Below are 26,302 nucleotides of genomic sequence, written 5' to 3'. Positions count from 1 at the left end.
TATTGAGCGAGAAATGGGCATCTTATTACTTAAGATACCTTTTCCCTCATGCTGGTTTTTCCTCTGATGAATACTTTGGCAGGCAGAGGGAGGACGGAAGAGAAAGACACCGCTATCATGGCTCACTGACTGCTCACTCAGCAGTTTCTTTTTCAGTGGTTCAACATTATTGTTCCCCAGTCACAGTGGCCAGTTTGGATATTAGAGACTTCTGTTCACTGTGTTGCGGTAAAAGCACTTTAGCAGTCAAACAGCAGTAGAGTAAAGCTTGAAACTCTTTACTTCATGTCAGCTGTAAATTACAGTCGCTGTACATGCCCTATCTTAACTTATTCTGTCATCTCCTTTACATCAGACCTTAATAATGAAGATTTTGCCTAGCATCTGTTGTCTGCTGTTAAGCTGCTTTTTATTCTATTTTACTGAATTGAAATATGCATTTGCATGAGCTTTTCAAACTGGAGTCTGGGGGCCCCTAGGGGGTCTAAAAAACATGCACACTCAAGAAATTAATTAAATGTTTGACAATTTTGACAATTTTGCTTATTACTTAGAAGAGAAATAACAGTAAGAAAAAAATTCTACATCACATATAATATGTATATATGTCAGCTATTCTTTTTTTATATTTTAGGTAATCCCTCTCAATAGGATCATACTTGAGGTCTTTGGCAACAAAAAGTTTGAAAATCCTTCTGCATATAGGCCTTTTTTAGAGGTTGCTGTTTAAAACCTATTGCAGAAGTGTTAGAAATAGTATTAGATGAATTCTTATGCAATGCGATCCCAGCTACTGCTGCAGTATAAAATTGACTATTCAACAAATGGTTCCTGTGCACTTTCTCTGACCTCACTGTTGACACCAAAAGAACAGCACTAATACTATAGCTACAATTTGACTCATGTTATGCAATATAGCAGAGCCTTCAACAAAGACTGAAATAACAGAAATGCAGTCCACTGCAGCAGCTACAATTTACCACTGCAAGCTCTCCCTGTGAGCTCTGCATTTATTTATGATTCTGAGCACTACCTGGAAAGTGCATGAATTATCCATACACTGAGGCTTTTTTAGCCATGTTTTAGCGAGCAGGAATTTTAGCAACCAAGAAAGATCATGCACCTCTGGAATTATTCCATTCTTGTGTATTTTGGAATCCTTATTACTTTAATAGATGCTCGGAGGACATACCCAACCTGCACTGATAAGCACAGAGCATAAATTCTCTATGTCATGCAGCTTAAAGCAACATGCCGTTGAGAGATGACAGAGGTTTGAAAGAACTTGGCATAAGCACACTATATTTTCACACACATCTGTGCAATAACAACAACAACAAAAAAAAACAGAAAAGGAAATGTAGATGAGGTGAATCAACTCTTCTGGACTGGCTGCTAGTGTAGAAAGCCCCTTCATACCCTTCGTATATTGTATGCCGTGAGCTCCATCTATTATAAATGCAGTGCCAGGGGGTTCACAGGCAGCGCTAAGAGGCAATGTCAGACAAAGAGCGGGCAGAGAGAGGCGAGGGGGAGAATCGCAAAACTGTTATTAGCAAATGTGGATGCAGTCCAAGTTAGACACAAAGGGGAAATTATCGCCAAGCTCAGAGTCAGTTCCTCTCGCTGTCTCCGCTCCCTGCTTGGATAATAAAGTCGGCACATTATCTAAACTAATGTGTTTATATCTCCACCCGCATCTAACAAAACAGATTTTTTTTCACACCCTCTCTATTTTTGGGGTTGAAATTATGATGATTTTTCGCTCATACAAGTAGATTTTAATTAAGCATTTTGGCATTCATCAGATGTCGTTTGAAGTTCTACCTCTTGATGCAAAACCGATCTCTCCTGCACTCCTCTCTCTCTCTCTCTCCCTACACAGTATGCGCTGATGACTAATTAGCCACTCAAACGACCCAGCAAAGAGAGGCTCTTTATTCAGTTAATTTGCTGATGGGAAGCCTAAGTGTGTATGTGTGCGTCTTTGTGCTTGTATGTGTGTAAGATATACTGACTACTTGAGTTAAAAGTGCTGTATTTATATATTTATTTAACATTTTTTAGGATTGTAGAAAGCATTGCTGCTAAACATTCCAAAAAAAGTTTTTTTTAGAGTCTAATGCTGTAGAAGAACCTTCTTATTTTTCATCCCTGCTGAAAAAAAAAAAAAAAAACAGCAAGCATGTTCCCAGCCTGCACTAGTTTGTCACCAAGCTGGTTGAGCCGTTGAGCCAGCTAGTTGAGCCGTAGTACGTTATACATAAACTGATGCTTCAGAGAACCCAAGAGAGCTTCAGTTTTCTTCTTTTTCCACCAACATGCTGACCAGAATGACGTATAATGTAACATCAGTAAATCTTCTGTGACCCTAGTCAGCACAAGAACCATACATATTCAAAAGGAACCCCAAGAAAATGGTTCTTTGATGTATGTTAAAGATTGTATGTCATGCAAAAATATGAACAGGCCAGTTGTTCCTTCCGGCAAAAACCTGTCTTAAGCTCTGGCAATGTTTTGTTCAGTAATGCACAGGCGTTGCCAATGATCTGGCCATGAAATCTGTCTATAATATGCCATCATTCCGTACCCTGCAGAGTCCATAACAATTTCCCAGGGTGCTGTGATTCTACCATGGCCATTAGCTCTTTTATGACCATAACATCCCCTTGAAAGCCTGAATATGCATCATTCATGTATTGAAGGGCTTATGGCCTGTTTGCACACCATGTTCATTCATATACATTATTTCAGATATTTTTTTTAGGGATCTGCCATGGCTCCTGCACGATTACCTCCCTAATGACACAACAATTACCCTGGAACTCTTGCAGACGACTTGTGCCAAGTGACACGCACTCTCCATCAACCTCAAGAAGTGTTTCAAAACTCTATAGTCCATAAGGACCTCCCTCCAGGATCTGTCTATTCATGCAACGAGAGAGATACTGAGCTGTCTACAAATTTGCAGTCTGAGGCATATCCTATCTGTCCCGATGACATATAAACCATCATCACAGCAGGGTGGACATCAGAGTCATCTGAGGCCCTCATCGTCATGGATAGGATTTCACGGATCTCGCTCGCCTTTTCAACCGCTCTCTCTGTTTGGTTCTTGCACCTTGCTGGATGAGCTCGGGGAGGGGAACTGTCACTGCCATCCTGGTGTTGGAGTGTTGGTTTGAGTAATGGTGGGGAGGCTAACAGGGGTCCAGGGAGGGGAAAGTGAGTGTGGAAGAAAACAGCTGTCGAACACACACATGGAGTGAAGCTTGAATCTCTTCACTTCATCTACTGTCATTGCTCATCCCGCTGCACCCCCGCGCTGGGACTCCTGACATTTAAACAGTACAGTTATAGCATTGGGCTGTGCACAGTTTGTGATTTACTGCCAACCTCAGTGTGCGTGTGTGTGTTGCGAATGGCCAATTGATAAGTGGCCATAAAACCAATGAACTACAATCTCTTACAATCAGACCTCCTAACAAAAGGCCCAACAAAAGCATGAAAAAGAGCCTCAGTAAAGCAGTTAATAACCAATAGAAGAGCTCTTATGTGAAAAGCAAACATCAGTGTGGTACAATCCTGAGCAGCTACCGCACCTCCTTTTGATCTCGCTTGTGATTCTCCCCATCAAAGCCAGCGCAGTCAATAAACGGCCGCTTCCATTGCAACCTCACTTTCACAAAAGAGATGTCAGCAACTTGTTAAGAGTCTACCGAGACACGATTGCATCTGAAATTGTAGCCCTAGCCTTCCCACAACCTGTCACTCTCACTAAACTGCAACATTTAGACAACAAACAATACGTTTGGCTAGCAAAAGCACCCGACACCCGCGGAAATGCATTTGTGTGTTACTCACCAATAAGTACAAGGAGAGAAAACATTAGGATATGGGTCGATGAAGTGACCCTGTTTTTTGTGTCCTATCTATTAATTTAATAATACAATTCATTCATATAATGAATTATAGACCTCTTTTATTATGAGTGTTTTTTATATTTTAAATGTGACTTTTTTTAATGAGGCACTGTTACCCAGTTTGTAAACTTTATATATATATAAATATATATATATATATATATATATATATATATATATATATATATATATATATATATATATGTGACAAGACGAGTGGGGCGGGGCCGAGGGACATGGGAGCGAGGCCGGGGGAGTGATTGGAGATGAACTACACCTGTTCGACCCACCGGTCTCGAGGCCCATGGAGGAGATGGAAGGATATAAAACTGGAGCGACGACAGTGAAGGACGAGAGAGGACCAGGCCTGGGCTTTTAGTTGTGTTTTGGGTTTTATTTGCGCGCACCAGTCGTCCGTGAGGGGCTGGTGCGCTGTTTTTGTGTTTATTTTGTTATTAAAATGTTTTTGATTGTCCGCCGGTTCCCGCCTCCTTCTTCCGGATGAATATGAAGGTTTATATCATTACAGTGGTGCCGAAGCCCGGGAGAAGGAGGGACGCGCTGCTGAAGATCCCTCGCCACTGTGGTGAATCCGCGGTGCCATCGAGCAGGCGAGGAGTGTGCCGCCATGGACGCTCGAGGCGGTGGGCTGGAGCGAGTTGCCGGGGACGGGCGAGCTCGCTACCGGCCGCCCGCGATGTGGAGAGACGGCTGCCGTCCGTGAGGGAGCGGAGGAGTCAGCGCCGTTCGCCAGGTGGCCGGAGCCTGCTGCCATCCGCCGGAACGGGGGACTCCTGCCGGCTGCCCAAAACCGGAGGAGCCGTCGCCGTCCACCGGGCGGCGGAGGAGTGTCGTGCCGTCCGCCGAGGGCCGTCCAGTGCCACCGCCAGGCACCGCGGAGGAGATCGCCCAGCTGGTGGAGGGCCAAGCAGCGGTGCGTCTGGGAACCGGAATTTTTTTTTTTTTTTTTTCCTCTCTCCCCTCTCTCGTCTCTGTCGCTCCTCCTTCCATCTCCTTTTCTCTCGCCTCGTCTGTCCTACCCCCAGGTTCCCGCAGGTCCCCGTGAGCGGCCCCCCCGGAGGGAGGGGGGGGGGGGGAGTAGAGCGCAGTCTCGGGAGTACCCCCCGGCCTGCGAGGGGCGATGGGGGTATGTGACGAGTGGGGCGGGGCCGAGGGACATGGGAGCGAGGCCGGGGGAGTGATTGGAGATGAACTACACCTGTTCGACCCACCGGTCTCGAGGCCCATGGAGGAGATGGAAGGATATAAAACTGGAGCGACGACAGTGAAGGACGAGAGAGGACCAGGCCTGGGCTTTTAGTTGTGTTTTGGGTTTTATTTGCGCGAACCAGTCGTCCGTGAGGGGCTGGTGCGCTGTTTTTGTGTTTATTTTGTTATTAAAATGTTTTTGATTGTCCGCCGGTTCCCGCCTCCTTCTTCCGGATGAATATGAAGGTTTATATCATTACAATATATATATATATATATATATATATATATATATATATATATATATATATATATATATATATATAGTAAAAACATAACGATTTGTACATGCACATGTATTCCAAGTATAAGCAAAATGTTTTCATGGCTTTCTTGGAAACATTTTAAAGAAACTTGTCTTGAAAAGATAACCATATAAATACAAACAGTACATTTCTAAGAAACCAGTTGTTATTTTTACCCAGTGTTTTATTGTGGACACTTATACGTCATTGACCCATAACCATACACAAATAAAGGAAATCCAACTCTTTCCATTGGCCTCCACTTCTACTGTTTTACTACTACCTACAGCAGACTTGCCCCTTGGCCCCCTCCTATGAAATTTTAATCAGTGGTCTGTGATGGAGTGACTTTTTGCAGACTCTCCCGCTGTGTAATAGCCCTCCTTTTTCCCTGTTTCTGCACCTGTGTCATGCCTCCCTACCCCCTCTTACATTTCCACTTCCCCCTTTTTTGCCAACACAGTGGGCTCCTCTGAACACACACAGACGTTCTCTAGCATGGCGAGGCAATTAGCTACCGGGCGCCACTCCTTGGTCCCCTCTGCCCCACTTTGGCCTAGTCAGTCTGATAAACACAGATTATAAAATGAATGAATGGCATGGACACATGTGGGAGATAAATGCTAACAGCTGTTAGCGGGGACAAGACCGATACGCTCTTTTAATTTGGGTGGATATTTAATCCCATTTCCCTTGGCCCTTGGCCACTGTTGCAGTGGATGGAGGCTCGTCGCAGGTCATTTGTCAAGTCATGGTCTCTGTCTTCCGATGTGCAGCATTTGTTTGCTGAGGAGAAAGATGCAAGGAGGATACAAGAAAAAAATTGTATTTATAGAAGGATGAGAATGTGCAGTTCTAGAGTGTATTTACGCATTTAAGATCAGATGCTTTCAGCTTATCCGTGTGTTTGAGCAGCAGAGAACGATCTTGAAAACTGTGTAATTTTAGTTAAAAGTATGATTCTTGAACGCCATGGCTAAACCATTTGTCATTCTTCAGTGACGTGCTAATGACCACCTGCCACCGATTTCTCCACTTCTGCTTCTGCTTCATAGCTGAAGAATAGGCTGAGATGGGTTATGTGCATTGGAACTGACTATCTGTCATCAGGGGAATGCTGGTAACATGTTAAGAATTATCCATTTTAGAGATCTCTAATATCCTGCCTCTGCCAGAAGAGACACCAAAGCCCCAAGAGAAAATAAGTAGCTCTTGCCATGGCGAAATTAAAAAGTGTGTTTTCAGAGCTACAGTAAAATTCAGAAAAAATAGGGCCAAGTACTTACTGAGGATGGTGTCCTATTAGCGAGCTGGCAAAACTGGACACTCTGTGACGAATGGGCCACTGCAAATAAGCCAGAGGCTCTAGCAACTGGACTGGCTGAATGTTTTTAGGGCCAGATTTACTGAGCAGCTCTTTAGCGGAAGAACCTCTGCCCCAGATTTCTCTGGAGAAAATGACTTCGTTTTGTGTCCTGCATTTACATATAGGTTTCATTATTGTTGTGGTTGCCTGGGAACCAGATGATATTCAAATCCCTCGTGTACATCTGCAAATGTAACTTGCATGGCCTGTCAGGGAGCCTTTCTGCACAAACAAAAAGCCAGATTCGGTAGGCTTACGCTGCAAATGCATCTTCACAGGCTAGTCATCAAGTTGTTCAAACCACCTCTGCACTACACAGGGTCATGCTTTTAGAAACAACACCACTTGATTACAAACAAGTGCTTTTTATATAACAGCAGTGTAGTTGTTCATTATGACATCTCAAATTATACATCCTAACTGGAAATGATATCTTACAGAGAACATAGTTATGCTGAGTAAAACCTGGCTTCAGAAGCCAGGTCTCCATCCACAAATGTTTATAAAAATTCTGGATAGAAGCACCAAGATAAATACATAAATACTCATATACCTTTAATTGAGGTAGGCCTAGATATATTTAGTATTTTGTGAGATGACATGCACATAAACAGTGCTGTGTACATATTTACTGAACAAATGCTTAAATGTGCATTAAAAAAAACTAATTCAGATGATTGACTATTACCTCCCAGAACTGTCTGGGAACCTGTTGCTTCCAGACATAAGGCATCTGTCACCAATTACTAGCAAATGTCATCAGAACATAGGGATGGATGCATGATTTATCAGTATATGATGTCATATCATTTAAAAAAAATATGATTTTTTTTTTAAATAATTTACAGATGCAGATCTGTCAATGCTCGCTTGTCCTATTTATACATTTTGGCTGACTTTAAAGACATATCCCACTTATTAAAAGAGTGTATATGCATTAGCTGCTGGGTTCTCTGCTGTAGACAGATGCACAAGTTTTTTTTTTCTTTATGTCTAGTGGCCTGTCTGCCTGCCAAACCTGGGAATGAGTGCGTGTCTGAGTGCTCGGTTATGTAATGACTGTTATCGCCTAATACGAAGACGCTGGCTGCAGTTTAAATCATTATGTCTTGAATATCTGTGTACCGAACTTGACCTTGCTCAAATGTGTACTTGGAGTAATTGAATCACTGGCCCGGTCCCAGTGCCCAGAATATTTTGTATCCGCCATTATTTTACACGCAACAAATTTGACAGGAGCAGCCAGGACAAAGTCATATTTCAGGACGTCAAACACGCTTGTACTAATGCTGTCATCTGGAATCGCATGTATCGAGATTATCGTTTTACCTCTCATTACAGTTCTCTGACCCAGAACAAAACATGTGGTATCTGTGCTTACTTAATACTCTGTTCACCTGTCTGCCTCATATCTATCATGTTTCCAATCTTGGGTTATTATATATTGATGAAGGTAATGTTAGGAGCTATTTTCCTGATGTGGCTGCTGTTTGTCACTCCTGTTGAGTCATTTTTTTCCTTGTCTCAGCATGTTCGCATCTGTTCAGAAACAATATTACGTGACTACACTGAGAAATCAGATATTTGTGGTAAGATTGCTTCTTAGTGCTTGCACTGTCCCTCTTCTGAAAAACCATAAAAAGCACCACGCAAATACAATGTAGGGATAATGCCACTGAGCATAATGGTCGTACAGAGAACTCTCTAGAAAGGCTAAGCTTGACTTTGGGTTTCAGATTAGTGTAAACTCCATGTACTCATTACTGTGTGTCAATATTTACACTCGCACACAAAGCTAATTACATGTTGACCGTGTAATGCGATTTGCAAGTTTGTTTTGAAATCCTCATCCTTTCCCTATCCTCCATTTTCCTTCCTAGTCTTCCTTCTTGCTTTTGCAGCTGCACCTTGTTTGAGAGAGGGCCTCTCCAGTGCTGTTCCTGCTCCTGTGTCTCTTTTTGGCTGGTAAACACAGACCAGCTCTTCTGGGAAATGAGAGGAAACAGACAGACAGGAACTCGGCCAGAGATGAGCACAACAGGCTTGGCAGCTGTTTCCATAGCGGCCACATTGTTGGGTTTTGAAATTTGAAAAGACAGCAGGACACTGGTTTGGGAAGTTATTGTGAGCACTGGCTGTATCAGAAAGACACATTTTCCTGTTTCCATTATCAAGTGAAGGCTAGAAAAGCGAGACCAGAGTCTGGTGAAGCGTTTTAGTTACATTTCTTTGCACTGAATAGCAAGGTTTTAGTCATCACGAGTTGTCGCTGCAGTCACCTAACCATCTTTGGTGAGAAAATACAAGCTAATAAAAATATTTGGCAGATTTGCTGTCTAGTGAGGGAGTTTAGGGATATTAAAAAAAAAAAAAAAAAAAAAAAACATTCATTAGCTTTAGTTGTGGATGATTTCATCCCCGTTGACAGCTCTTGGCGGAACATTAGGGCCCTGATCAGGTTCATGACATAACTGAGACAGCTTTATTACGACAAGAACACTTGTGAGGTCAGGAACAGGAAATATGCCCCCGTTGCTGTCCACTCCATTAATACATCTGGCATGATCACTGAGTCTATTCTCTACAGGCCCACAATTCGACAATTTCTCCACAATTCGTTGAGTGAGCATGCATGTAATGCGAAACAAAGAGCAATGCTAATCATGCAAGATAACAACCAAGCATTATCTGTGCACTGTACCCTTAGAGGCAGGATTACTTCACAGATGGATGCTACTACAAGCAAAGAAGTGAGAATTATGACACAATTGGCACCAAAGATCAACGAGCTAGAATTGACTTGCATGTTCATAGAGTTATATATTCAAGTCTTGTCCAGTGAAAACTCTTTTTGAACACCAACTAACTAAAACTTTGCATATGATGCTGCATTCTAGGCCAGGCTAATAACAGATCAGATAATACTTTCGTTGTCTGCTTGTTCTTCTTTAGTTGTTTTGCAATCCTTTTAGGCTAGATCCATGCATTCCAGACTTCAGTGACACTTTCAATAATTTAGGATTGACAGTGAAAGACAGTGTCTGCCGACGTCTCCATCTGCATCCAGCCACACAAGGAGACTTTAAGTCTGCTGGTGCAGCTGCATCTAATGAATACCTCCATTTAAAGATGGAAGAGGCGGCTTGGGTGCCAATCAGCCTTTGGGTGTGCTTGTAAGGGGCTGCTGAGAGTTATTTCTGTGTACACAAACACTGCTTTTGCTTTTAAAGTATTGTGAGTCTTCAGTAGCAGAGGTCACAAAAGGGACAAAGAAGATGTGAAGGAACAGAAAAGGCACTATGGCTTCTCTCAATAACTTCATCAGCACAGGATTGTAGAGGACATAATGCGACCTTGATCATGTTCCCAAATGAACAAAGTCCCTATTAACTCTTTGTGAACCCGGTGAAGAACACCTGATTAATTTGTAGTGGGGGGAGGCGCACGGATGAAATTGCTGTTATGCTGTGAGTTACAATGTGTCTGTGAGACCACAAAGTATGATTTGGTTAAACAAACTTGCTATTTGAAAGATATGGATTAAAGTTTACCATAACCTGAGTGTATGTTGTGATCTGGTTATCTGTCCTTGCTATATGGTTGTTGTTTTTTAAACACATTTATAATAATAATCTATAAAAATTTTATTGCTATGGTTGTCAGAAATATTAGTAAAATGTACATTATAATCTTTGATCTTGAAAGTAATATATAATTTTTTGCCAATATTAGATATTCTTTCGTTTTTGTTTTTTGTAAATATTTTGCTCATTTTAAGTTTTAGATTAAGTTTGAACAATATGGCAAATATTTAACCCTTTAAATGTATAGTTCACAAGCTAATCAAACAGTTGATTGTCCCCATTGACTTCCAAAGCATTTATTTACTATGGAAGTCAATGGGGACCAACAACTGTTTGGTTCTTCAAAAACTCTTCAGAATATCATCTTTTGGGTTCAACATAAGAAAGAAACATATACAGTTTTGGAATGACATAAGTGAGTAAATTATGACAAAAGTTTCATTTTAGGGTGAACTATTCCTTTAAAGCTTTCCCATTTTATATAAAAATATTAATATACAATCTGTTGGGAGATATAATCATTCACAACATGTAATCTTTTCATTTTTCTTCTAGTATAGATTAAAATATTTGGAAATTACTGAGCATAAATAACAATATAAAACAAAAATAATCTTCGTCACAATTTCAATATCAGTGCATCTAAGATTAACCATAATGAATGCATGGTCTTTAAAAATCAATTAAACCTAAATTTTGCTTCCAGATATGCCGTAGATGATCATGCTCAGCAGAATGACAGAGCAATGAGACAAGCGCAATAATGGGTATAGAGTGGGTGCAGGAGGAGGTGAATGAGTCCTAACCATAGATGTGCCAAATGGGGGATAATCCCACTGACAAAGACTGCAGGCTGGTAAGAGGCAAGCTGAGCCTCAGAAAACCTCTCTCCGTCTTCCTTTAACTGGATTTGTGGAGCGGGGCTGCTGTTTATCTGTGTACGGGGTCGGCTAATGGCCACTGGCTGGCGGCACTGGGGTAATCTAATCAGGATACAGCGATTTTCATTAAATCGCTCGGGCTGGATTATTCCCCATAACAAGCCGATTGAAAGAGGACATTTTTAAATGGGGTTAACAGCTTGTTATAAGATTGGGGAGTCTAAGTAAGGGATACTAGTGATGGGGGGGCTCTATTGTGACGGACGCCAGGCTAATCTTCATTATTCAATGCAAAGAGAATGCCACATGGGTGGGGGGATACAACACATGGAAACAAAAGAGAACAAGAGGAAACAAAAGAGAGCTGGCCATCAAGGTGCGAGTTGGAAGAGGGGGCTGAGTTAGAGGGCGTTTTGTTTTATAAGATGCATGGCCCTCTGGGTATTGTGTAGAGATATCTGGTTACATACCATACTGTAACAAGCAACAGACATGACTAATAGGCCAAGTTTTCCAAGGGAGTCAATTTCAGCTGCAGTCCCATTATCAGGCACCGGTAAATGTCTGTACCCCTAGGAGACATAAAGAGGGCTCTTTATTTCACCAAGAAAGTCTCTTATCTTGGCTGGGGCGACAAACAAAGGAACGTGTTTGAAGCACTATAAATGATTATGTCCATTAACTTGATGAGATTTCACACAAATCCCTGCAAATGAGCTCCTACTGACCTCATATTAAACATAAAACTTCTTGAGGGAAGCTGTTTGGATTTAAGGCTCTTATTGCATTCATATATTCTTGTCTTGAGCTATGTGTTTGTTATAATCATTAAGCATACTTGAGTGGAATAAAGATTCATGATTTGGATCCACCTCTCACATCGGCACTTCTGCGCTGTGCATTACTAGTGGGAAGCCACATGGAGAGAAGATTAACATTTCCCTGGCGTGACGACTCTGGCACTGGTGTGAAAGGGCTGTGTTCTCTCATTCTCAGTTATGTCATCGCAAAGCAGTAGTCTACATGACTTCAGATTGCAAGGACCTTGGGTTCACTGTGTCATGTTGTCAGTCTCTCTTTGTAGGACGAGGCATCAGCCAGGGACACAGCAGGTGCTCTCATTATGCCTAACCCACTGTGGGGAATATCAGTCAGACTTCCCTGCTTTTTGAGCTCTGCAGTGTGACATAAAACCATGGGAAATTCACATCTAGACAAGGAACAGCAGGGGAGAAGTGAAGAGGCCAGTCTTATTCATTGACCACAGAGTCAGTGGTGGGGACTGATAAATGGACTGATAAATGTCTTTGGTAAGTAAGAAGAAAAATAGCAGTGCTGCCAAAAATAGGCTTATTAATTTTCTGACAAAAAAAAAGAAAAAGAAATGGTATCAGAAGCTGTGATAGTGTGACCTCTATTTACTATAATTTTGTTTTACAAACAATTTACTTTATTTTAGCTATTTTTGTTTTTACAAAAAGTTTACCTTATTTTAGTCGTTTCGACAATGTGTCCAGAATTTAAATTTTCAGCCAAGAATTTTTGTTTAGGTGCATCACGATGTTAAACCCACATGCTTCACCATGCTTGGCTGTCATTGTATCCTCATGCTATATTTAAGCCAGGGTGATTCTTTGTAATAAACCACAGGATGTGAACTGTAGGGAAAGTGCCACAGCACTGACAAGGAGCCCTCGTGGAGAGGAAACACTACATCTATCTGAGCTTGCCGTCCCATGTGAGCAGCACGCACAATGGCCTGGACAGCAAGCTGAAAGGAAATGGAAAAGGAAATTGCATAGATGGGATGCAGGGGCCCATGCCTTTCTGCAGATGCTATGACGGAGCAGAGAGAAGTTACGTAACCCCGCTAGGCCTCCATCCTCTGGCTGCAATCCTGCCGATAAGCACACATAAAAAGATCGGCACGAACAAATTTTCTGTCTGGAGTCGGTGCGGACTAGTGCGTGCACGCTACCCTGAGGGGAATGGATATGGTAACCTGTCCAATCTCCAACTTAGCCCCTGGATCAGGCCGCAGTGATGGACAAAGGCAGTTATGATAACAGGAATTTCAGACCCCTCCCAATCTGGCAGCTGCCTCTACCAGGCTTTGTGCTGCGGGGATTTTTCACGCACGAAAGGCTCCAAAACAAAATGAAGAATGCAGATTAGCAAAGCCGCTTAAAAAATTAAACAACTTGCTCGAGTCTGTTCGCGAGGTTCACCTCCAAGAGATAGGAGAAGGCCGGTCGTTTCTGGTTTGTGTGATAACTGACTGCGAGGATTTCCAGCCCAATTTCTCAGTGCCGGGATAGGGATCCTAGTTAATTGCCATCGCTCACTTAAGTGCGCGTTAATGGCTTTTTCATCCCTGCATCTGTCCTCTTTATAATTATCCTGCAGTGTGGTAATTACACAGACTTCGCACAACTGGTATTTTATGGGACAACAAACTTCTTTGCTCTTTTCTAGTCTCTATTCCTCTCACTTTCATGCACCAGGAAGGTTAACATAAATCCTGTCTCTGAAAGCCCATCTCTGGGGATGTTTACGGAAATCACAGTATTGCTATTTGCTGGATGCTTCCGAAGTATGTAAGCCGGAGTGATGAGGATGTTGTCTGTCATGAGAGGAGAGTTAAAGCTTTGACGACTGCAGTAAAAATCGCAAAAGTAATCTCTCAGAGAGCCTACTACGACTTTGTTTCATGCTAGCAGCGAAATTGTCCTTTCCATCTAGATATCTCATTACTGACACGTACGGGAGAATTTACAATAAAACAATAGCCTCGTGTAGCTTTTAAAACGCTGGCATAAATCATAGACACCTCGAAATGTCTGTCTCACCGATACCTCCTATGATCTGATACCGCTCCAGCACGTGTTCTGAATGCTCAATGGCAAACCGCCACAGCGTTGTGACGTCTCAATCCTCGCAGACTGTCCTGTTTTCTCCACGTGGCTATCAGCCCAGCTCATCTCTATAACAACAGACACAAAGCCCTGCCACTCTGCCAGTCAGCCATAAATGGAGTGAGGTGGGAGGGAGCATTTGATCGTGAACTGATGCATAAAAGCTTTTATGTGAAGAATGAAACCGCAACAGGGGACGGCAACAATTTTTTTGCCATGATAAAACAATGTCTGGATGAAAACACTAGTTTTCTTGTTTTTATATTTATTTCTTTTTTAGAATGTACTTTGTAAGTTTTGATAATTTTTCTATCAAAATTCATTTCGATTTTAAATATAAACAAATTAAATATGAAATCAAATGTCAGATAATTTAAAACAATAAGTTTAGGTTTTAAAATTGTAAAAGTTATGAATTTATTTATTTATTTTTCACTTTTTACTTGATTTTAAAATGTAAAATTTCTTTAAAAGTATGAAAAATATGAAACCAACATGAAAACAAAGAGCACATTTCTATGTGTTCCAAACTAGATTCTTCCTTTTCTCTATTGTGGACATTTTATTGACCAATATAAAATCCTAAGCTTTTTGTTTTGCGTTTCATTTTCTTCTTGCTTTTTTGTTTTTTGTTTTATCAGTGTCAAAGTAAGCTCAGAAATCTCCAGTCTTATCACTTCCAGCGTCTATCATTCATGCATGCAGACACGCTCACAAAGACACCTACGCAAATCCAGCCCACAAACTCCCAGCGAAAGAATGACCTCATCCCCCATCTACTCTCTCCCTCCTCCCTGCACTCTGGAGCAGCTGGGCCGAGAGTGAGGTCACCTGAGACGGCGAGGTTCCGCCCCTTCTGACTCACTCCCACAAAGCTTTTTACTGTGATGGCACTTTGAACCCAATTACCAACATCTGACAAGACTGCTACAGTGACATAAAAGGAAACCTAACTGGGACTGGATGAATGCCTTTGCAGTCTATTAATTCCTGACTAAAATGAAAACTACGGAGAGGGAGAACTTTGCCAAGTGCGCATGGAGTATGTGGGCATTCGGAGTCACACCTCTCTCCGGGACTGGCACACTCGCCCAGAAGTTGGGGTTTTTGAAGCCACTGGGCTCGCAGACGGGGTGGGATGGCTGAACGGCAGGTGCCCCTGCTGCCGTCACACCTGTCTGAACCGTGGGGAGCTGCATACAGGAGCCCCGGCAACACCTTGCCAAAATTCCCCAACCCTTTGCTGATTATCACAAGGTCACGAACGCAATGACAGCATCGTTGCTAGGACGAGGTCGAAACTCGGAGATGGATCACAGGCATTACCTCATCATTTTACTGGAATCTACAGAGCAGTTGAGCGCATTTAGCACTTTGCATTTGACAAAGTGGGTGATCTCATCCTGAATATTGTAGCGCACGAGATGAGTCACAGGCACTCAAAATGTAGAATTGAGCTGCTGGCCTGTTTGAGGATCGCCTGAGGGGGGAGGGTAACATAAGAGCAAGAGTGCCAGCGTGATGCCGGCTAGTCTCTACTGGGCTTGCCCTGGTGCAGTGGCCCATGCCTAAAAGCACACATATATGCCGCCTGCTCCACTGAACCCAAGAGGGTACGAGAGGTGCCCAATAGGCATCTCTCATACTACAGCAAATCTTTGAACAAGTCTTCTGATCAGCACGCTCTAACCCGCCATACCTATGCATACACATGAAAACTGGCTCTTGCACACAGACAAGCCCCCATTCCAACAGAGCCGTGCTGTTCCCCCAGGTATTCCCAGCAACATTACAGATTAATATAGCAGCCGACCCACATAGCTGTACACTGGCTCAGCCTCCCCTTCGGAGAAGGCAGACTTTTTACGTTCTTGACTGCAAACACCTCACAATCGCTGCCATTTTTGCACTCCTGTTTCACTGTGTTCACACCAGATGGTGAGAGCGCTGTCATAGCATCCAGGTGCTTTGAGAAAACAGTGCTAAAAGAGCTCGGTAACTGCTGAAAAAACACTAACAAAAATGGATATTACAGCCATTTTTGTATAAATTATAATGAGATGATTAAGACTCGGGTGCAAATGGTGGATAGTGGGTCTCTGTCTCTTTGCAAAACAAAGAAGGCTGAATGTCTCAATGAGCAGGACAAATGCTCCAAGGTCGCTGGTCCTCAGCGCATGACCTATTTAACTGAGCCATAGCAAACTGGAAGGACTAAGAGCAGCACGTTTGTTCTGTCTCCTTCCAAAAAGCACTCATAAGGACTTGCATTGTACAACCTTTAGCACGAAAGCGAAGTTTAGTGTGGCTATGGTGAGGAGGTTATTGTGTTTGTAGGGCAGCTACAAATTAAGAGATGCAAAGTTTCTGCTGCTTAAATACACACTTTTACACAAAAGTGTACACAAAAAATATACAAAAAATGTAAAGACTAACACATTTTTATTTAAACATCTGACATTATTTGTCTGCTTTGAGCTAATTATTTTGCAAGAAATGTATGTAGTAAATGTAAGCAGTTAATGAATACAGAATATATGGATTCTATGGAAACCCATTTCTGCCTGTCCAAAAGTTTTTTGGGGGCTTTTATGCTCACCAAGGTTGCATCTATTTGAATGCTATGAAAAGTAATACTATGAAATATAATTAATCCTGAATAACTAATAAAATAATATATTTTTTAATGATGGCAAAGCTGAATTACTGCAGTCAGTAGTGTCACATGATCCTTTAGAAATCATTCTAGAATGCTGATTTGGTGCTCAAGAAACATTATTATCAATGTTGAAAACAGTTGTTTAATGTTTTTGAGTATTTACTATTAGTTTTGATCAAGTTCATGCATCAATGCTGAATTAAAGGGTTAATTTAAAAAAGTTGGGGTGGGGAAATTTAAGGAGAAAATTAAAAGAAAAGCTTACCCCAGATTTTTGAATGGTAGTGTACATTTCCTAATTGCGACTCTGAATTGTCTTTATATGTCGCAATACTACTTTTTCTTACAATATGATTTTATATTTCACAATTATGATATATATCTCATAATTTGACTGTTCTTGTTAACTTTATCGCACAGCTTCCCATTTTAGAGTTTTCTCCGCTTCCATAGGATTCAGCTTTATCTGAGTTTGATGAGTGCCAGCGATAGGGAACAGGTGGTTCTCACAGCAGAGCAGCTCAGATCAGCTTCAAGGAGAGACAGCAGTGCCTGCAGATCCTTAGCCAGAGCTATATCAGGTATACAGTATGGCACCTGGCACAATTTACAGAGGGTCTGGCCTGCCTAAAATAAAAGGCTTAAAATAAAGCTTACACAATATGGCGCTTGCACCAGCTTAGCAACCATCACCAGGGGCTGTAACCACCGTAACTGTAACAGTACGGCTGTTGGGTTGATGAATGGAGAGGATGTTGGCAGTTGTCCATTTGGAGGGAATGACTTTCAGGGCATGGGGAAGGAAGGGGGGGCCTGCGGGCTGGGGGGGGGGGGGGGGGGGGTGATAGTGGAGAATCCTGTCGGTAAACAAGGGCTTGGTTTCCAGAATTGGCAGCGGATGGGGAGGAAGTGGTAACACGCACTTAGAAACTCGCTTTCTAGGAGAAGAACCGCAAACATTCTCTGTTTGTGCTTGATGGGGCAGTCCTGTTTTCTGAACTGTGCTCTCTAGTGTATTTGCATCAAGCTTCTCTGCTTGCTGGAGCAAGGAGTCGGGTTTGTATGCTCTTCCACACTGCCAGGTTGGACACACACCGGTCCTGTGCCCGGTGCCAGGGGGGCATCTGCCCTTTTTATTTTCTCCCCATGTAATTACTGAGCAGAGCTGTTAGTTAGGTGGAGGGCTCTGCGAGGGTGATGTACACCAAACCTGCCTGCACACCGATCAACATAAGTGCCATACACCTGCTTTGACCTCTTCTTGAGTAGATAGCATCAGAAAGATTATTTTGTATAAAAAATTAAAAATCTCAAGTTCATAATATGAAGATTGTTCCATGAATGTAATAATATGACTTCTATTTTGTTACGTACAATGTATCGATATATGTAGGATCTGGTTTTGTTTTTTTGCATTGGAACAGCCCACATCATGCAAATTATATGGTAATTATTGGCTGTACTCTAAAAGGTCAATGCAAACATGGTCAAACTGGGTGAGAGAGCAAGAAAGAATGATCGAGACGAGGAAAAGAATGAGTTACTGGTCATGTGACCATCAGAAAGAGATGATATGCAAATAAGCACATGCACACAGATGTTTCTTTTTCTATCATGGCAGGACTGCTATTGTTTTTATATTGTGCTAATGGCATTTTCTTTCCCATAGCATAGCTTACCCTCATATAATCTTGAATATATATATATATATATATATATATATATATATATACACACACACACATACACACACACTTTTTTTTCCTCCAAGTTGTTTCAAGGTCACAAAACATACCCTAAAGGCATTTTTTAAATGGTCCTTGTGACCTGTCCTTATTCATTGTATGTCATCAACACCAAAACATACAATGAGCTCACTAACTCTTGTTTGGCAGCTTGACAGCAGATGTTGTGTGATTCAGACCTGAGCTTCCTGCCACTTTGAAACTCAATCTGAAATCACAATCTCCACTAGACAAAAGACCCAAATTCCTCCAGAGGAAATGCATTGAATCACATTTGCCAGTAGTGTTGCTACAACATCTGCATGCAAAACACAACAATTTCTCATTGATGGAAATTGTCTAGATACAAAGAAATGTGATGAGAGTGGGCTGTGTACATTTTAGTGCTTTGATGTCAAACAAGGTGACGTGGCTTGAATTTGTCATTGGCTAGCTACAAAAATAAATATTAAACAGGCTAACAGCAGTCTTGGATTTGCCGTATGCACATTTCCATCTGGACAGTGTCAGTGCAGGGAATTTCCAGAAGGCCAAAAGAGGAGAAAGAGTGCAGGACCATCAGCACCGCATTTCACGTCAAGAACACATCCTTCATCCTTCATTTCCCTCCTCTGCCTTCCTCTCAGGCTCTTTCCACTCTCCATTTCTTTATTTTTACCTTGACATTCTGCAAGGCTACTTAAAGCTGGTTAGGAATACACATAATACCATATTTATTATTCATATAAAATGCCCTCCTGGTTTATGTAACTCTTACATTTGCAGAATACTCAGTGCTGCAGTCTCAAATAGCATTGAGGTACCATTTGAAATGGGGAAGTATTGATTTCCAATCTGCCATGTTTTTTTCAGGGTGGTGTGAGAGATATCATCAGGCTGTTAGTCGGAGTTTGTATGCGTGTGTGTGCACTTGCACTTAGAGAAAAATGGCTGGTTCCTCTCAGCCTGTTAATCAAATCCTTGAGTGGCTAAACTGCCTCTCCATTGAGACCAAGGGGGACGACAGGCCTCATGCATAAAGATGCATTCCAAACACTTCTCTCTCTGTCCATGCTAGCACTGCTTCTTGTCTCCATGGGCTGAGAGACTCTTGAGTAGACGGCAGACAAATGACCCTCACCATCCTTACCATCCAAGAGCTCCTCAATCATTGCCCCTAAAAAGCTCTTGATCCCTACATAAAAAGACCACCTCCATCAGCAATCACTCACAGGCATGGGGATAATTAGCACGTCGGCCCCTGTCTGCAAACTGAATGCATGGATGAGGGTAGGTATATTCAGTTTACCATTGGGTCAAATAATCACAACCTTTTACCCCAGAAAGAATTGGTTCTATGCAAGTGTTTCCTGTAGAAATTCATCTGTGGAATTCTGTGAATCAACTGCATGCTGTGAATCTTCTACAGTTCCTTGGGCAGCATATGCAACCACATATTTTCTCGTGCACACAGCTATGTATTGTAGGTGAGACACTGTTAGACAAACAACAGACACCCTCAGTGAAGATAAGCATGGGCCCATTAGTGCATCAAAGCTTGCGTGGCCAGATCGAGAGTGAGATCACTTCCAGTGCTTACTGGAAACGGATAGGCATCAACATAATCAGTACATTGCTCAGCAAATCAGTGTTTCTCATAACATTCATTTTCATAATCTCATAATTAACTATTTTTGGCCGTTGAGGTGATATATTTGGCTCAAACTACAGTGCTCCCTTGAAATGTAGTCACAAGCTTAACATTCAACGTCCATAGTTTAGAAGTTGTCTATTTCCTTTTTATCATTTTGAATCCTTGTTTTCACACATATTTCCTCTCCTGTCTAATGTTCCTGATTGTGTTTGCATGCGACACATCTTCTATAAACTTGTTTTATACCATGGTGTGTTTGAAAAGAATACAGCAGTTTCTTCGTCTTTGTAATGGAAAATCATCCCATAATATCACTTTTTTTTAATATGTAGGGACTGTTTTTAAACATATGACACACACACACACATACATATATATATATATATTTTTTTTTAACCCTTGACTTTCTTGTAGGCTGTGTTCTCTGGAGAAGCCAATTATCCCCCAGTTTCTCATTTCACCAAACCTATGTTTGACTGTTCAAACACCTACCAACTGCCAGTTTGATGCCATCTTTGATCTACCTCTAGCACTGAGAATAAATTATAGAGCAATTGCCAGATTTCACGGTGTACAATATTTGGTAAACAGCACATAGTGTATATGAGGGTGAGCTAGGGCTGTGCTTCAAATGCTAATGATCTTCTAAAGGTGTTTCACTTTAATGTAGTAACTTAAAATCACAGATTAATAGTCAGTTCAGGTAATGCTTTTTTTTCTGTATAATTTCCACAGCTATAGTTGTTTATTAGGTTGCCCAGACCTGTCATGCAAGCTTGTGGTTACAGCTTTATTTTAACAAAGAGATGGAATTCAACATTAAATTGATGTGTTGCTTCAGAAACAGCCTGTGTTAAGGCCTTAGTATGAACTTTACTCAAACATAACAGGAGAATGTGAAACCTGGTTGAGCCCTATACATGAAAGACCCTGCTGCACCCCACTACTGCCTAATTACTGTCAGCTGTCTGGGGGCTGAGTGATCTGCTGTGTCTGGGGCTCCGCTTTTGCTGTAGCCACTAAGAATACTTATATGCATAGTTGTATTTGAGCTAAAGTTTTTTTTTTCAAGAAGTAGTCGTTTATCTGGCTTTATCTGTTTGTGCAAGTATAAATGACACAACGTGTAACCAAATATTTAAAGGATTAAATACACGTTGCACCTTTGGACCAACTGCACAAAGCTAAGGCAAATTGTAATGGGTATACACGCTGTAATAAACTGAGATATAATCACATTAGCCAGGTCTTTGAAAAAAATCTAATGTTAATATGATTTATATCTCACTTTAGTGGCTAAACATTGAAATAACATTAAAAAAAAATTATTATTGCTTTACTCTGACTGAAGTGCATGTAAACTTACTCCCAACGAACTTAATCACAAAATCTAAATCACAAGAGAGATATAGGTAGGCAAGAAGAAGAAAAATAGACAGCTCTTTTGTAATCTCAGACGATGACTTAACAGTTATTCAAAGTGTATACTAAACACAGACAATGCTTGATTTTGACCTGTCTAGTCACTGGCAGGAGCAGCGTACAGGAAATGCCCGAAACAATGGGTTGGTTTATGATGTCACACTGATAACAACACAGTGGTGATTTGTGAGTTTCTGTCTGCTCGCTGATCCCTGCCATTATATGGGACAGTCGATAACCCAGTGGAAACCAAACAGCTGACGAGATCAATCAAGTTTTAAAAAGTTCAAATCGGTAATAGGATCATAAAGAGTGACAGGTACTTTCCATTCTGGGTCAAAAGTATGTACAACCAACATAGTGACTAATGGAGCCTGATGACTGGTTCAGCAGGGGCCACTGAGGTCAAAGCTGTAGGATTGGAAATGGGGGTGTCAAAGCAGTCAAGCCTCCACAGATTCACTGCATATCTACTTAAGATAACTTTCTGAAGGCTTATTTATCTTGAAGTGGAGTCCTTATATTTCAACGAATGCCTGAGGATCAGCATGTACTGATAGACCTGTTAACACTTCAAAGTGGGGCCGGCCAGACAGGTTTGAGATTGAATGCGAATGTGGTTCCCTTAGAGTAAGGTCAGCAAGTGAGAACATCACCACTGACAAAATGTAGGTTATAGCAGAAAGCACAAAGCTTTGAGGGAGAGCAAGGAACCTTCTTTGCCTGGACCTGCAAGTCTCCCAGGAGATAAGTAGGGGCTTAGTATAGTATCTTGGTCTCTGAAGACATCCCAATATTACCACTCGCTCCACAACTTTGGGGGAGTTTTCTTTGGTGCTGTCAACAAGGTAATGTGTTTGCCCATTACTTTGATGTCCTGGAGCTTTACCAATTGCAGAAAGAGACCTGAAAAGTGGCTTGAGAATCCTCTCTGCTGTCAGAAGATATACTGTGAGAAAGCAGCTGTGTTCCTCAGGGTATTACATAATGCACATTTCAGTGTTCACTGCCCAGAGAAAGCTTGAATGCCTTCAGCTGGAGTGAGCTCAATGTGGACAGCAAAGGAATGCGATAAAGAGATGGATGGCCAACTGCCTGCACCATAGGCTGCAGGGGAAAATTAGCAAAAAAGCATACGGGCAAGCAAGTGAAGATGGTGGGCTCCTGTCGGCCAGGTGTGGAACCTCCACAGGAGCATTGACGTAGCCCAGCTCAGTGGAAAGGCATTTTAATGATATTATGCAGACACACCACCTCTTTCCCAGCCCCCATCCACTGACCCAACTATCCAGCCCTTTGTTTCAAAAAAAGTTACTGGGCTGTGAAATGCAAAAAACTCATAGCACAGAATATGCAAGCAGTGCAATTCATTATCTTGTCAAACTGGACTTCTCTGGGACAGACCAAACTCAACATTTGCACTACCTTCGCCTCAGATAGTTGTTGCCTTTAGCTAGTCTCTAGGGCTTACGTGACCCTGCTCAGACGTGTTCCAGTTCTACTGACTGTGATGTGTTTCTGTGGGTTAGTTGTCTGCCCTCCAGCTGCCAGTGAGCACTGAGAAGTTCACCACATCTCAGATTCTATTTCTCAACCTTTTAGCAAAGAAGCTATTGATAGAACATGTGAAAAAGGGTAAGTTTAAAGTTTTGCTGGGATTGTCAGGACGAACAGGTCTCATGGGTTCGGACCACAATGCGTACATTAGTAGTCCTAGAAAAGGTGAGATAGGTGCAAAACAATCAAACCCTGCTTCTGAAATTAGAACAAAGTAATTTGGAATTACTGATGCTGATGGAAACTTTACAAAAAAAAAACACTTGAAATGAGGAGAAGAATACTGTAAGCACAGGTCTGCCAGACTTTGTAGACAAAGAGACAGAGAGTGACCCATTTTTGCTGTGACCCACAAAAAGGTCTGCTTGTCAGAGGACGACACACCAACAAAGGCACCCATGTGGTGCACTAGCTGATGGAGGACAGATGGATGGATGCAGACAAACAGACTCAGCCCCCCAACCCGTCTCTTAGGTGATCCTTACTAATTGGGCAGGCTGCCTTGACTGCCTCTAATGGTGTTGTTTACTGTCTCTGCCTCATTCCCCAGGCCACTCCACCAGCTCTTCCAACCTCCAGTGTGGAGCTCTGAGAGTCGTACTGGGTGGCACTGCTTAGGGAGGTGGGTGAGAGCCAACAGGGGCTCTCTTGTTGCACAAACAGCCGCGCTTTGAATTAACTTCACTTTGAGGGTCAACGGCGAAATAATCCCTCCCTTCTCTGCTCCAAGATAGGTTGGCGAGCTGTGATTACAGCGAGCCGCCCGCTCTGTCTTTTCCCTCTGTGTTCTTTTCTCTCTCTTCTGGGTCTCGTCCTGACAGTGAGAGATAGCGTCTTTGTTTAAGTTGGGAGAGACAGTGCCAGCAGCTGGCGGATGCAGTGAACATCAGGCCCGGGAGGACTTCATCACGTTGGATGGACAACCCCTCATCATCCCTGAGCACATCACCTCCGTCACCCTCTACTCCATGGCCCCAGAGCCCCATCTCTGTTCTCATCCTGAGCTCTGAAACTCAATTCACCCATATCGCATCCATTAACGTCTGATTCATGCTCCGCTCGCAAGGGGCCAAGCAGAGCTATCCATCTTGTCTCCCACTCAAAGAGTGTTGTTTACCTTGCACTGGCAGATCTAGGGCTACACTTTAAAACCATTCCAACCTGTAAAAGCATCAAACTTTAACTATGATGTCACTCAAAGAAAAAAGAGATATGATTTTTTTATTTTCATGCTCAATTTCTTGTCATAAATTCAACTTTTATTTTATTTTGCACATTTCCATGTGGTTGTTCCACTCCTCTTCTAATGCGAGCTGATACGCTCTCTGCTATCTCTAAACTGTCTTTGCCACTGGCATATGATCACATCTGCAGGTTGTACAAGCTCACAACAGCTTGTTTTCTTTTGAGTCATAATTAGGCTGGTAAACTAATCTTAATTCTAATTGTCTCTCACTCTGTTTTAATTCTTAAACCAGTAGGAGTAATATATATATATAAAGAAGCAAAGAAGTGTAAAACAGTAGTGTAAAACTTGAGATCCATGTGTGCTTGGACAGCCTGTTCAAGACACCACAGGGAATTAATGCCACATGCACACAAGAGCCATTGCTTGATTTGACCATGATGCTTCGAGTTAATTAACGCCAGAATAAGCTGATGAACCAGACCTGTCTGTCTTCCTGCATGACATATTATTGTTCTAATCTTCGATATGAGATCGCTAGATCTGCATTTTCCTCCTTTACTCATGCCAATATGTCTGTATTTGCATTTGCTACCAGATAATATTTGTGTTGGTGTAAAAGTGCCAGTTGAATTGCCAGTGGAGGTAGATCTGTTTCAAGTTCACACACCAGCAATAAATAACCACTCGCTGCATTTCCCTGCAGTTGAGCACATGGAATTGCAATGAGCTGAAGACAGCCGGTGCATGCGTGCAGAGGCATCCGTCGTCACATCGATTACCAGATGTACTTCTTACCTCCAACCATAAATCTTGGCATTAAACTGCTGCGGTTTAATTTACAGAACTTCCAAACCCTGTTGCTATTATTGCTATATTTGGCTACTAAAGCAATTATTGCCCAAGAACACCAAGCAATTGATTTGCATTGATCATATAAAGACTGAATCACTTAAAAACATGACCCTGATAGATATGTCCCAAATTGCACATATGTGCATCACTTCCAAATCGTCCAGAAGGCTTAAGTGGGATGTCATAAAAATGTAAAACAACACATTATTATTGATTATATCTATCTATCCCTAAAAGAGTCAGCAAATTGTCATACAGATGCACACCAGCTCTCAGAGGCAGAAGGATGCATTCTCCTCACATCCACTCACGCGCGCACCCTCGCGGCGGAGGTAATACATAATAGATGACGATCGGGAACTGCTCTTGATATCGTCGGGCAGAAAAACACGAAGTAATCTGACAGATGCAAATGCATTATTTAATAACGAGTCGATTATTGTTAGCCAAGCCTTTATTTTTTTTCTGGCCACATTACGTTCGCCTTAACAAAACGCCATTCAGTCAGTTCCAGTTAGAAGTAGCCTATAATGCACATGAATAATCTCGTGTATCATACTGTCATTGACATCTATTTTGTGTGTAGCTACTAAATATGCATTTCACTCCTCAAAGCATATTACAAATTATTCTTCATACTAATAATCACTTTTCTTTCATTTAATTAAAAAGACTGGAGTTCTAGCCATGCTTTAGCGGGAGAGAAGCAATACAGCATTTGCATCACTAAAACCACTACGCGGAATAATTTGGACAAGAAAAACAGCGTGTTTGGGCATAAGCGCGCACTGTGAAGTTGTGAATGTTTCCATTAGATGCATGTGCGCATTTACGCACGGCTTATTTATGCGAACTAACAGTGCAAGTAGTTACGCGCAAACTCTCTCACCTGCTGCCAGTTCTCCTCCAGCGACGGCATCGCCGAGAAGTAGCCCGTGTCGTGCACCAGCTGAAGTTCCTGAAAAATACTGTAATTCGCCAACACGTCCATGTTGATGCTCACAAGAAAAGAAAAGAAAAAGTCTTGATTTGATCCTCAGGTTTAATCTAATTCTTCTCAGC

The 26,302-nt window shown here is 42.0% G+C and overlaps 1 protein-coding gene across 1 annotated transcript in view; it reads right to left on the bottom strand.

The window, feature by feature from the left end:
• LOC132095129 (Krueppel-like factor 7) overlaps positions 1-26,302 on the bottom strand; it is a 42,758-nt gene extending 16,456 nt beyond the window's left edge. The window contains exon 1 of the mRNA XM_059499907.1: positions 26,130-26,302. Coding sequence (XP_059355890.1) covers positions 26,130-26,231 — 102 coding nt within the window. The 5' untranslated portion in view covers positions 26,232-26,302. The remainder of the gene's footprint in view (positions 1-26,129) is intronic.

This window comes from Carassius carassius, chromosome 19, assembly GCF_963082965.1.
Source record: "Carassius carassius chromosome 19, fCarCar2.1, whole genome shotgun sequence".
In the NCBI taxonomy this organism is placed as follows: Eukaryota; Metazoa; Chordata; class Actinopteri; order Cypriniformes; family Cyprinidae; genus Carassius; species Carassius carassius.
The sequence above is the reverse complement of the archived record's forward strand: the minus strand, read 5'-3'. Positions and strand labels throughout refer to the sequence as shown.